The sequence below is a fragment of the Schistocerca serialis genome, chromosome 9 (assembly GCF_023864345.2).
Source record: "Schistocerca serialis cubense isolate TAMUIC-IGC-003099 chromosome 9, iqSchSeri2.2, whole genome shotgun sequence".
Classification (NCBI taxonomy): Eukaryota; Metazoa; Arthropoda; class Insecta; order Orthoptera; family Acrididae; genus Schistocerca; species Schistocerca serialis.
Genome location: NC_064646.1, coordinates 259,676,387 through 259,690,007, shown reverse-complemented (window position 1 = coordinate 259,690,007; position 13,621 = coordinate 259,676,387). Strand labels below are relative to the sequence as shown.

Genomic DNA, 13,621 nt, shown 5'->3' with positions numbered 1-13,621 from the left:
TGTTGTATAACGGTGGCAGTGACCCAGAATTGCACTGAGGAGGTAATTGGGGCTTAGTCTCCAATTTCCATTTACAGAAAGACAGAAGGGACTTTAATTAATTGGTGGAAGAATACCCCTTGGGGGAAATTCTCAGCAAGACTGTTGCTATTCACCCTAGTGACACTGAAGACTCCTTTCTGTTTCATCCATAAGAAAATATTTTAATATCAGAGGAAACCACAGGCTGGGAATCACTGCTCGTCTGGGATAGCCTTTAAGGCATCAGTAACTTGCAGAGTACATATAGGCTGCAAGGTCGCCCCAACGGAGTCGATGTGCCATTATATTGGCTGCAAAGTTAGTGGTTGGTGAGTGGTTTGTCTAGCCCTCCCCTAGTGGCATAGTGCGGACTACTTCTTGCATTGCCGGCGACAGGTACGAGAAGGTGGTGGAGCACCTGGTGTGCGGCGGCGCTAACGTGAACCAGCGTAACCCAGCGACGGGCATGACGGCGCTGCACCACGCAACGCTGCTGTGCTCGGAGCGCGCCACCGCCGAGCTGCTGCAGGCGGGGGCCGTGGCCGGCGCCGGGGGCGGCTGCGGGGGCGAGACGGCGCTCCACACGGCCGCCAGCGCTGGCTGCCTCCGCATCGTCCGCCTGCTCCTCGACAAGGGCGGCGCACCGCTCGTCAACTCTCCGGACCAGGTCAGCATGCACCACGCTTTCGTCCGGTCCAAATACTGACAGTACTCTCGATCCAGCTTTCCCAGGGTAGGTCAGCTAGGTCCCCATTTGTAGGGAGTCGACGTGCCATTCAATCAGGAGAAAATTAATTGCACACCTATATAACACGTATGTTGTGTCATATACTCCATATGACAGTGATGATGTTGGGGAGCCACACTTATCCATGATAGTTCAAACATCGCCCACTATTGGCGGAATTTCAAGGCACCACATCTCACTTGATGGTATCGTAGATGTGCACAATTGTGATTATGCACTCTAAAACATCTTCATGTACTTCGAGTGACCCTCAATCAATTCTAACTGAATTCTGGAGAGATGAGATGATAATTTGTCTTGGCGAAGGTACAGATCACCTTTGGGAAAAGCGTGGGTGCTGGGGGGAGCAAACAGATGTACATGTTCGGATATTAGATTACTTTATTGCCAGCTGATGAGTGAGGCTGATGAATGTATCGGAGGTCTTATTTCATACCACGTACACACTCTTAGCATGCCAATACAGATGCTGACCATCTGAACGGTGCTGTATAGGCAAGTTTCATGTGTTTTTCAATAAACGCACACTTCCATTATCGCTTAGAAACACGTATCAGGTCTCATCAGTGACAGTAACTTTTTCCATGCTTCGAGCCTCCAATGACAGTGTTCTGGCTCCCATGCCAATCTTCGTGCACTGTGACATGCAGTGACCGGCAGTACTCAACTGTTGTGAATGGCAGAATTGGAGTCTGATTCCTGCTGCAGCATGTCCATCATCATTTACAAAGTAATGGCAATCGACTGTGACTCCAATCACCAACACGTTGTTGCTTACTGTAGTTGACTCTGGCGTCAGCATTAACCTCTCTCTGTGGCACTCACGTTGATACAGTGGCATGTGACAACCTCAGTAATCTTACGACCTCCGAGTGGCTTATGCAGTCGACAACCAAACCTGATCGCGTCCAAATGCGCTAAAATTGCACTTTTTCCCACCTTGCATTCGAGTGTCAAATCGACGACCAGTGCAACTTCTTAGGTAATAATCCTGTAACGTGCCAGACGCTTCTACAGTTAACTTCGTATACTTCATAGCGATTAGCATGGCGTTTGAGGCGTCAGAGAATTTTGGAAGGGTGGACGTGTAAGAAGGACCGAGCAGTACTTTCTTAATATCGAATTAAGGTTCGGAGTGAGTATGCAAAATAATGAGGCGTGATTGTAGAGTTATAAATTTATAGGGGTAGCATCTTCGAATTGTAACCAATCGTGCTGAGTCCAGGGGGGGGGGGGGGGGGGAGGGAGAGCAAAAATGCCTAATAAGTCATATCACGCTCTCCACTTTTATTATAAGGGAGATATATATGAGACCAGACTAAGGTATGGTACTAATTCAGAGTCCTCATGTATCTTTAAGTTTATTCATTTGGCATCCACGGTATAAGTGTAGGCGTCAGGTCTGTCTAGATTTCACTTGCGTTACTCCATAAACAGTGGCCAGTTTTAGGTCTCATGCCGCCATAACATGCTGCTCTTCTTACCTTTTCACGCATGGACTTTACCTCTTATTCTCCATACATCATTAGTTTTTCTGGTCAATACAGCGATTTGTAATCGCTAATTCCGAGTCCACATGTAGTCGCTGATAAGATCAGATATTGTTTAATACATTTCACAAAATGAAGGTACCACAATTTCAGTGGTTCTAGACTGTAGGACATTACACATAACGGTTGTGATTAAAATTTCGCTACTGGAGAGGGCCTCTCTGGAAAAGAGGGCATCCATGAAAATGAAACTTTGTGGAAGCTTATGTAAGGACATGCGGAAGAGGAATAGCGAGTATACGATTCAAAGCGACATATTTCAATTTCCACGTAAGAGGTTGACATTTGTTAATTGCGTACCATGTTCACGTTGGAGAGTACAAACGTTGATGTGATGCCCGGATGCCTCCATGACAGCCTGGAATCGCACTTGAGATTTCCGTATCGTTGCCCGAAATGTCTAAGATGGTGTGTTGGCTACCTCCATTGCTATAGCCTACTCATCTTCAACCTCCAACGTGTGTTAGTGATTCTTTTATATACCGTGTCCTTCAGATAACCCCATAGCCAGAAATCATATGGTTTCTGATCTGATGGTCTTGTTGGTCACACAGATTGGGAGGCTCAGCCAATGGTTCGGTTTTCTCCAAATGTGCTGTGGAATAGCTGAATGACTTCACAAGCAATGTGTAATGGAGCTCCATCGTACGTCAAAACAGTTGAGTCCAAAGCATTTCTCTCCCATAGAGCAGGCATCACAAGTTGGCGAAGCAGATCACAGTAACGTGTGCCGTTCATGCTGCATGTCGTTGATCCTTCATGATTGTGGTTCAACTCTAAGTAGTCATATCAGTACTGGCCGTTAACGGCAAGTCATAACATTAACGCTACAAACAATGCAAATCCAGCAGCGTGGAGTCTGAACATTATTTCTACAGTACTATGTACTCATATGGTAAATAGTTTTCCGTAAACTCTGACTCAACTATCTAAAGTTTAATTATAACCACCCTGTATTGTAAGGAGATTTCCGTTGCCTGAGTTTCGCCATAAACAGTAAGATATGTTACATCATTTATTCGCTTAGGTTCAATGCTAGAAAAATAATAATGAATGAAATAAAACAACTAAAGCCATAAGTATATTTAAGTTTAGAAGGCTAATATTTGTATAAAATGTAATCAGCATATTAAATTACTGAAACTACCTGGAAACTCAACAAGCAACAACAGTGTGACAGTGAAGCTTCTCCTAGCGCACAGACAAAGCAAGAAATTCCCTGCCTAGAGGATGGTGGGGAGATTAGCTGTCGCTGATGGACGATTTTGCTCGATCTGATTCCTGTGAAACCTTAGAAAAGCTGTGGCAAAAACGTTACCTTCAACAGCCCAGTGTACAAATGATGAGTGTCTAATATCGGAGAGAAATGGCTTTTAAGTCCAGCGGACTAGGAAGTCTGTATTTAATCAAGCTCAGAAACTGAAGAGAACTAGCTGAATTCAGAGCGTGAAAGAGAGTCCGAGGATGCACAGTCAGTAGCAAAAGGGCCCAGAATCAACATGTAATTAAGTTCGAACGGGCAGAATTTCTGTCATTGCGATGTGAGTTGCTTGTGCCATGAAGTTTCGACTCAAACATGGATGTATTGGCACTTCCGTGAAGCGTGTGGTGGATAGTTGTACATAACGCCTCGACTTTCACTGTTCACATAACACAAACCCCTCAAATTGACGCGGTGAATGACACGCTTCAACCATCCTTCGGTAATGGCAGCATGCGTGTTATAAGCTGACAGCAGTCGGTCAGCCTTCACTGTTGAGCAACGTACCAGACGACGGCAAAATGTGACTACTTGGACACCCATTGGAAACAAGATGCGGTTATGGATCCGAAATTTTGGGAGTAAACAACAACGCCTGCATCTTGGGATCTCAGAAACTTATTCAGGCATATTATTATGCAACACTCACTGCCAAAAATGTTAGGTACCTATAAAGAGAGGAAGAACTGGAAGGAAGTTTCAGGTGTTGAAATTTTATTTCATTTTATTTCAGTGATCACAAAAGGAATTTGAATGAATCGACGGTAGCGATAGTCCCTTGTCATTAGATGTTGCAGCCCCTTGCAGCTTGATGCGTTAGGTTGAGTGTCATCCAGCCATTTTATCGTCTCACAACTGGCCCACCACTGTTGTGAATGACCCTCTATATGCTGGATATTGTCACTGGTATGGAGCTGACTTCCGAGCTGGTTCAACTCATGTTCTATACGGGACAACACTGTCTAGGTATTTCGTAGACCACGTTCTGTGTGGTCAAGCGTTATCCTGTTAAAATCTATACTAGGCTAATGGCGATGCTTTGACGTGACGCTGTGCACTAATGTCATTGCACAAGCGGTTGTAGCCGGCCGCTGTGACCGAGCGGCTCTAGGCGCTTCAGTCTGGAACCGCGCTGCTGCTATGGTCGTAGGTTCGAATCCTGCCTCTGGCAAGGATGTGTGTGATGGCCTTAGGTTAGTAAGGTTTATTTAGTTCTAAGTCTAGGGGACTGATGACCTTAGATGTTAAGTCCTGTTGTGCTTAGAGCCATTTGAACAAGCTGTTGTACTAACTCAGCTCGAAGGACGACATGCGTATGCGCTCAGAGTCATTGCTGAAAGCTGTGGGCGCTGTGGTATTCGGGACGGTAGTGTGATGTAGGTTTACCTGAAAGCACGCAAGTTGACGAACTTAAATGTAAGATGAGGAGTTTTCACCTTAATAATTTTAATTGTTGACCACTATGTGATACGACGGCATATTGTCCAAGTGGTTTCATTTCGAGATTGCTGCTTCGTATGTTAGAACGCTTCTGTTTAATGATTAACGAATGGACAGCCACATGATGAGAGCTCGAAATGAGTTGCTGTGTGTTTTTGTTTTAACGTGGTTGCGTGCTAATAAATATAACGATTGATTTACCAAATTCTACATTTAATCCATACGTTGCTTGATATTAACGTACGGTATAAAGGTTATTTCAGTTGCAAGTATACTTCTCAATGCTACAGTTTTCACAAACGTTAGCCTAGGTTGGCTCCCAGTTGAAGTATGAGCCACACTTACGCCTGCCTCCCTGTAACTATTATCAGATCTTGGTAGCAGTACGTGCACAGAAAGCAGACTATACTAAAGATGTTTTAGTTTATCAGAAATTCGAAATTATTATCACTTTTTCCGCTCCTTGTCGTGTTTAAAGAAAGCACAATTCTTGCGAAAAACCAATAACTTCAGATCGATTTATAAAAATATAGCAGTGAGGTTTTTGGAATTCTTATATTAAGCGTCTCTTGAACCATAAAGGTCAAAAAAATTAATCCCTTACTACAACAAATGAAGTCAAGTACTGCACAGTGCTACGGTTTCATCAGTCTAAAGTCAGTATAAGAGTGTACCGATATCGTTCGCGTATTTTATAAATACTACGAAAATCAAGATTTTTGCTTCACCCAGGCATGTATGTATCATCTACAGATGTCTTATACTCGTTATTAGATTCAGGTTTCTCCTTCAATATTAATTACTTAATATTTTATCTACCTGTCAGTTAAGAAGAAAGATCCTTTTTCGCTTATCACTCTTTTGTTGTCAGTCAAAGGTTACCCTCAGTTTTAGACAGACTGTGCTGGGAATTTGATTTAGCAACAATCCAGCGGTGATATTTCGGTCAGAAATAACGCTCTACATCTTGTTTCTGCGGGATTATTTTCTTTAGTAATCAGCGAGGAAATTTTTTTCTTACAATAAAATACTTCACTTTTACATAATGGTTTGCAGCATGCATCTGACTGGTTAATTATGTTTGCCATATTACCGTAATTACTCTGACCAACACATTCAGTATAGATTCTGCGTTCGGTTAAATAATTACTGTGTTTTTCCATAAAGACGTTACAGAGAGCAGCAAAATATGATTTCAGTTTATTCTCTGGGATAATAAAATTTCAAATATACTTTGGGATAAATGGAAAAAGAATTTATTCAACAGAAGGTGCGACATGGTCGCAAATTGAACAGTGACCCGAAGATAGAATAAATTTCCTTTACTGCAGGTCTGTGGTCATAAATTTTTTGTCGTCAGACTACCAATTTCGGTCTATAATGACCGTTTTCAGATCTGTTTTATAAAAACATTTACTAGAGCCAAAGTGGCATCAGCAAATGGTAAACACAAAATCAGTCCCAGCATCGTCAAATGTATATAAATAATATCATATATAAGAGTCGACTTGCTGCTGACAAGAGCGTTATCCTTCATAGAATGCTGTTCATGAATGGCAACGCAACAGGTCGAACCACCAGACATACTAATTTACAGTCAGGGTGTAATGGATAACCACGATAGCTGTCAAACGAAATCGCACCTCAGACCACAGCTTCAGGTGTAATTACAGTACGTCTAGCACGCAGACAGGTTGGTTCCAGGCCCTCAAGTGGCCTCCTTCTAACCATCACTGGCACCGAGGCAGAACCAGCTTTCACCAGAAAACACAACAAGCCTCCACTCTGTCCTCCAATGAGCTCTCGCTAGACACGACTGAAGTTGCAAATGGTGGTGGTTTGGGGTCAGTGGAATGTACACTACAGGGCATCTGGCTCGGAGTTGTCATTGAAGTAAACTACATGTAACAGATATTTATGTCAATGGGATGTCAACTGCTACTCAGATTGCTGCAGCAGATGCAGTACAATGCGTCAGAGCCATACTAGAACACAATGGTCTGCCCTGTCGGTAGTGCCACGTGGCAGTCCGGAGCCTGCTCTTCTTGCGATGGTACATTCCTGTGACCACTGCCGCCAACAATAATGGATAATGGCTACATAACAGACAAGTCTTTCTGCAGTATCGTAGAAAGCATGCCCAGCTTCTCGTAGCCCTTTTACACGACCTCGTTTAAACTAACTGAGGTGTTGATAACAGCGTTTTTGTCTCCTTAAAGGCATTCTTGATTTACATCAACTCACCATGTCCAATTTCAAAAGTAATAAAGCATCCACATAGTGCCACTACTAGCACCACTCTTAGACAACTTGTCCGAAATCGGAATAGACATCATTTTTCATATGTAGAAACACGCCTACCATCTTTCGTTTATGTAGCGCAACTCCTTTTTGGTGTTGCTCTTTTTTCCGTTCAGAATTAATGGAGTATTCATATTTACTGACCAATAGTCCAAGCGGTATAAGGCATGGACGTATACAGAAACACCCATATTAGTATACAGTGCAGCTCCATGGGCGGAAATGCAGGCACTGACTGTGGCATGCAATTCGGTTGCAAAGTCGGCATAGCTATGCAAGATTTCTGGGTAGACGACTCGCACCAACACTTATCGTCTCATCATGTCTCACACGTGCTCCATTGGGGACTAGTCCGACACTCTTTGTGGCCGTGGAAGCTGCTGCTCGTTGAGTTTCATGGGAAGTGTGGGGACGAGCATTATCCTGTTGGAACAGCTTATCACTTCCACGTTGCAAGTACGTCAGTAGAACCAGTCGAACAACATACTGCACGCGTCGAGTGCTGGTCACCGCTTCCTCCATAAATATCAAAGGTGAAGGAGATTTGTAGCTTATCGCACTCTAGACTATAACACCTCGTTGGGACCAGTACGTCAGGGACCAGTGCACTATTTGAGACAGTGTTCACCAGATCTTCGTGGTACGGGCGACGGACTATCAGTTGCACGTAGACAAAATTTTCTTTCATCGCTGAAGGCCACCGTGTGCACCAATCGAGCCTTGCATGTCACTGATGTGCCTGTAGTCTCAAGACTAGTAAGTGGTTCGCAGTAGTTCGTGAGGACGCTTGTAAGATCATATTTGCTCTTCTCTGTGCTGACACTGCTGTCCTGTTAATAAGACGGTCTTTGCGGGCGTCTATGATGCGTGAACATTGAAAACCTCGTCTTCGAGAGAGGATGGACACATGTTGTATTATTGCCTGCATCGTTGCAGAATTGACGTAGCACATCCTACTTGTGTGGTAACTCTCCAAAACGACCATCCAGCCATTCAAGGGGCCACAGTGTGATCCCTCTCAAACTCGCTAAGTTGGCTGTAGGCAGCATGAGTGAATTTCCGTGGCATGGTGCCTGCTTGCTCTATACCTGTATGTCTGTAATTTGCATCACATTGACCTTTGTGACCATGGGTATTCTCTCTTAAAGGGTAGACATAGATCGCGCTCTGGTAGCTATGCCATTACGCCATCAGCTCCCAGATGATGCTGAAAGCATCATCAATGCATCCCCCAGGTGGCGTATTCTGCCAGTGGGTCGAAACTGACATTGTCTTTCAGAGGGTTATAATTTTTTTCCAACAGTGATATAAAGGATCACTGTTCTCACAATTTAAAAAATAAAATTTTTCAGTGATATGCGAACAACAATTAATCAGTACATAAAGTAGTGTGACACGATTCCAACAGCGTTCCTTAGAGAGCTGTCTGTATGTGTGTCCACAGGTGGGGTGCACGCCCCTGCACAAGGCGGCCTACACGGGCTCCCGCTGCTGCCTCTCGCTGCTGCTGCAGAGAGGCGGCAACCTGGCGGCGCAGACGGCGGCCGGCTTCACGGTCGTCGACCTCATCTTCTCCTACGTGCCGCGGCCGCTCAACTTCCTCACGAGGGTCCTCGATTCTGGGGTCAGCTCCAACTCAGCCTCCGTCAACGACAGAGACTTCAGGGTGAGAACGTAAATACGTTTCCTTCCATAACTGGTGGAAATTTCACTAAAATATTGTGAACGAGATGAGGGAAAATGAAAATGAAATTAAGAAAGTGTTAAAAGAAGTGGACACTAGCTGTGAGGAATATGGAATGAAGAAAAATCTGAAGAGGTCCAAGGCAATGGTTTTTACAAGGGAATAGAGGAAGACAAAATGTAAAAATATGATGAATTAGTGAAAGAACGTGATTACTTCAGGCACCAGAAATACACACTTCAAAAAAAGCTTTGAATCACCCCGGTTCCCAGAACATATGAAGATAAACGTTGACTGTGCATATTGTATCACAGACACCGTCTCTTTCACTAAAACCGCACAAATATGTAGACAACCATGCATAAGCAACGCCAATTAGACGGAGGGGATCCGACAGCCGATCAGTTCCAGTCATTCCACCAGGGAGGAGGTACATGTCTCGTGTTGTCTGTAGTTCAACCATGCCTACAGGGTCAATACCGCGGCTAGGTCGCGTCCGCATTGTTACTTAGTGCAATAAGGGCTCTCAACAAGGGAAGTGTCCAGGCCTCTCGGAGTGAAACAAAGTACCAAAGCGATGTTGTTCGGTCATGGAGGAGATACAGAGAGACAGGAACTGTCGATGACATGCCTCGATCAGACCGCCGAAGGCTACTGCGGCAGTGGATAACCGCTATCTATGGATTATGGCTCGGAGGAACCCTGACAGCAACGTCAGGATGTTGAATAATGCCTTTCGTGCAGCCACAGGACGTCGTGTTACGACTCAAACTGTGCGGAATAGGCTGCATGATGCGCAACTTCACTCACGATGTCCATGGCGAGGTCCATCTTTGCAACCATGACACCACGCAGCACGGTACATATGGGCCCAACACTCTCTTCGTCGATGAGTGTTGCATATGCCTTCAACCAGACAATTGTCGGAGACGCGTTTGGAGGCAACCCTGTCAGGCAGAACGCCTTAGATAGACACAGTGTCCAGCGAGTGCAGCAAGGTGGAGGTTCCCTGCTGTTTTGAGGTGGCATTATGGAGGGCCGACGTACGTCGCTGGTGGTCATGGAATGCGCCGTAATGGTTGTACGATACGTGAATGCCATCCTCTGACCGATAGTGCAACCATATCAGCAGCACAATGGCGAGGCATTCGTCTTCATGGACTACAATTCACGCCCCCATCGTGCACACCTTGTGAATGACTTCCTTCAGGATAACGACAAGGCTCGACTAGAGTAACCAGCATGTTCTCCAGACATGAGCCCTATCGAACATGGCTGGGATAGATTGAAAAGCCCTGGTTATGAACGACGTGACCCACCAACCACTCGGAGGGATCTACGTCGAATCGTCGTTGAGGAGTGAGGCAATCTGGACCAACAGTGCTTTGATGAAGTTGTGGATAGTATGTCACGACGAATACAGGCATGCATCAATGCAGGAGGAAGTGCTACTGGGTATTACAGATAACGCTGTGTACAAAAATCTTGACCACCACCCCTGAAGGTCTCTTTGTGTGGTGGTACAACATGCAATGTGTGATTTTCATGAACAATAAAAAGGGCGGAAATGATGTTTATGTTGATCTCTATTCTAATTTTCTGTACAGGTACCGCAACTCTCGGAACCGAGGCGATGAAAACTTTTTTTTAATGTGGGCATACGATGAATTAGTAAAACAAGGTGATTACTTCAGCTACCACTAATATAAAACGTAATCTAGAAACAAAACTTAGGATAGCAACGGCAAAAGAAATGTTTTAAGGAAGAGGAGTTTTTTTCTGTGTCCATTAAATAAATAATTAAGGAAAAGATTAGTGGAGTGCTTTGTATGAAGTATTATCCTGTTTGGTGCTGAAACTTGGACATTACGACGTTTTAGATATGAATTTTGATAAGAATGGAAGGTGTAAAGTCGGCAGACAGAATAAGGAATGATGATGTGTTACACAGGTTGAATGAGAAAAGGTAAATACTAGAAACAGTTAAGAGAAGGAAATGAAATTGCCTAGTATACTGGAGGAGAAGAGACGTCATGATAGAGGGTCACGAAAAGGAATTGTTCCTGGGAACAGGACCAGAAGAAGAGAAGATACCAGGTAATTGACGACATCAAGACAAACGTATATGCAGCTACGAAAATAATCGACAGAACATGACATCAGATAACCACTGTGCTTACTGAGCCCAAATTTTTATTGTATGTTTCCTTTAATGTGTTTTTATGTATTTAACTAGCAGAGTATTTCCTACCGTTACGGTTGTGATATAAAGTATGAACGTGAAGAATGAGAGCAATATTTTAATGACAAATGGTACAAGAACTAATGTAAAAATAAATTTTTGTTGCCAGTCGGTAATTACGTTGAATAAAGATGTAAAAGAAAGTTAATATATAACATCGCTGAAGAAGTCAAAGGACCCTTAATTAAAACTGAACATTTTCCATCTTTTTAATATTCTGTCATCTGTTTTGTGTTCTCGTACGAGCTGCGCGTAACTAGCGCTAGTCCGAGTAATTCACAATAAAATTTTTACATTTTACTTAAATATATACCTCGAGAAAGTTGAAACATTGTCTGAGAGTTAATTAAAACCAGTATGCTGTTATCAATCAGCGACGGAAGAAGAGAAAGCGCAACTAAAAGGTGCGATCTCCTTCCACCAGGATTGCGCACGGCATAAAATCATTATTTAGATATCAGTTAAAGCTAAATTCTCCCGAGAAAAGAAAAAATTTAAAAAGATAATCTTAGTTGGACGCCAGTTAGAATAGCAGCTACGCAAGTGTGAAAGTACAGTAAGGAGTGTTAAATCCAACTACAAAGACTCTTATAAAGTATACATTTTTATTTCCTTATAATATCAATATTCCCTCTGAGAAAAGCCGTTTCTTTCGTTCTACACATATTATTTCAACACATAAAATCGTTGAGTGTGCTATGTTGTATTTACTATGCTATATAGTGTTGGCTCCATGTTGATTTCTGTTGTATTTATTCTGTTAGCTACATGTTGCAGAATATTGATTTCTGTTGTATTTTTACAGATGGTTATATAGTCTTTTTATACCTAACATATCCTCTCTTCCCTACTTTCGGAACATAATGCTGTTTGTTACATATTTTATCCTAGGTAATGAATTTAGTTACTCAGATCACCTTGCTACGCTGTTTCCAAAGCCTGGACATCGAGATATGTTGGTCTTTTTCATGTGTTGTGTATATTCATATGGATCTGAAACGTAGATTTGGCTGCAATTTCGTTGAGTTTTTCAAGGGAGTGCATCACTTTCTGTCTGTTGGAAAAACAACTCTCGATGAGTTTATGATTGCCAAACAATGCAAATGAATTTTGATATCACATAGTCTCCCAACATTTCTTGGTTTGGCTTCTTTAACATAGGCCTAGTTCCTAATTATCTTTCCCATCCGTTTCATTATTAGTATCATAATAACATCTTTAACATAGTTCCTAATTATTTTACCCATTCATATGTTTATTAGTATCATGTTGTTTTTGCGATCGTCAGTCGTAAGACTGGTTTGATGCATCTCTTCATGCTACTCTATTCTGTGCAAGCTTCTTCATCTCTTTATAACTGCTGCAACCTACATCCTCCTGAATCTGTTTAGTGTATTCATCTCTTGGTCTCCCTCTACGATTTTTACCCTCCATGCGTCCCTCCAGCACTAAATAGGTGATTCATTAATGCACCAGAACGTGCCTTACCAACCGATCTGTTCTTCTAGTCAAGTTGTGCCACAAATTCCTTTTCTCCCTAATTCTATTCAGTACCTCCTAATTGGTTACGTGATATACCCATACAGTCTTCAGCATTCTTTGTAGCACCACATTTCAAAAGCTTCTATTCTCTCCTTGTCTATACTGTTTATCGTCCACGTTTCACTTCCATTCATGGCTACACTCCATATACTGTTACAAATACCACTTTTATTTGGCTACTTCACGATGCCATCAGCAGAAAGTAAAGCGAAAACCTACACAACACAAAGATGGTACCTCGTAAAGTGCCGGTACTCTATTTTGTGGCGAAATCGATTTCCACAATCGAACTGTTTCCTATTAGTACCGAGGTTTGTAAAGTGAACTGTAGGCAAGACGCTCATCCTGTTCCTCCAGTCAATTTGTATAATGAATAATGGGAAAAGTATGTATTTACTGAGCTAATCAGCTAGAGGGAAGGTAGTGTCATTTACCCATTGCTCTAGTCAATTCTTACCGCGGATTCTGGACCAATACATTTACCTTCTGTGTTAGTGAGCCGGTAGGAAGGCATGTGAGATTGTGTATCGATGTACTACACCAGTCACTTCGTAGAGTGGCTGGTGAGAGAGTAGATCTACCTGCTGCCTAAATCAGTTTGTTGATGGATAGTCAGGGAATGAGCTTATATACTGCTTGAATCTGCCTGTCTGCCTATATGTCTGTATATGGACAGTAAGAGGATAAATGTATTTTATCCATAACGGATGTTGGTGAACTCCGTGACGGTTCCGTTATATGGTGTAGAATAATAATCCTTACCAGTCACTAGTAGTAGCGGTTATTATTTCACACCCTACTAAGAGAATACTTCTACCTGCTGCATCAATCA

The 13,621-nt window shown here is 42.9% G+C and overlaps 1 protein-coding gene across 1 annotated transcript in view; it reads left to right on the top strand.

The window, feature by feature from the left end:
* LOC126419046 (transient receptor potential channel pyrexia-like) overlaps positions 1–13,621 on the top strand; it is a 245,435-nt gene that overhangs the window by 148,133 nt on the left and 83,681 nt on the right. The window contains exons 7-8 of the mRNA XM_050086118.1: positions 418–688; positions 8,766–8,987. Coding sequence (XP_049942075.1) covers positions 418–688; positions 8,766–8,987 — 493 coding nt within the window. The remainder of the gene's footprint in view (positions 1–417; positions 689–8,765; positions 8,988–13,621) is intronic.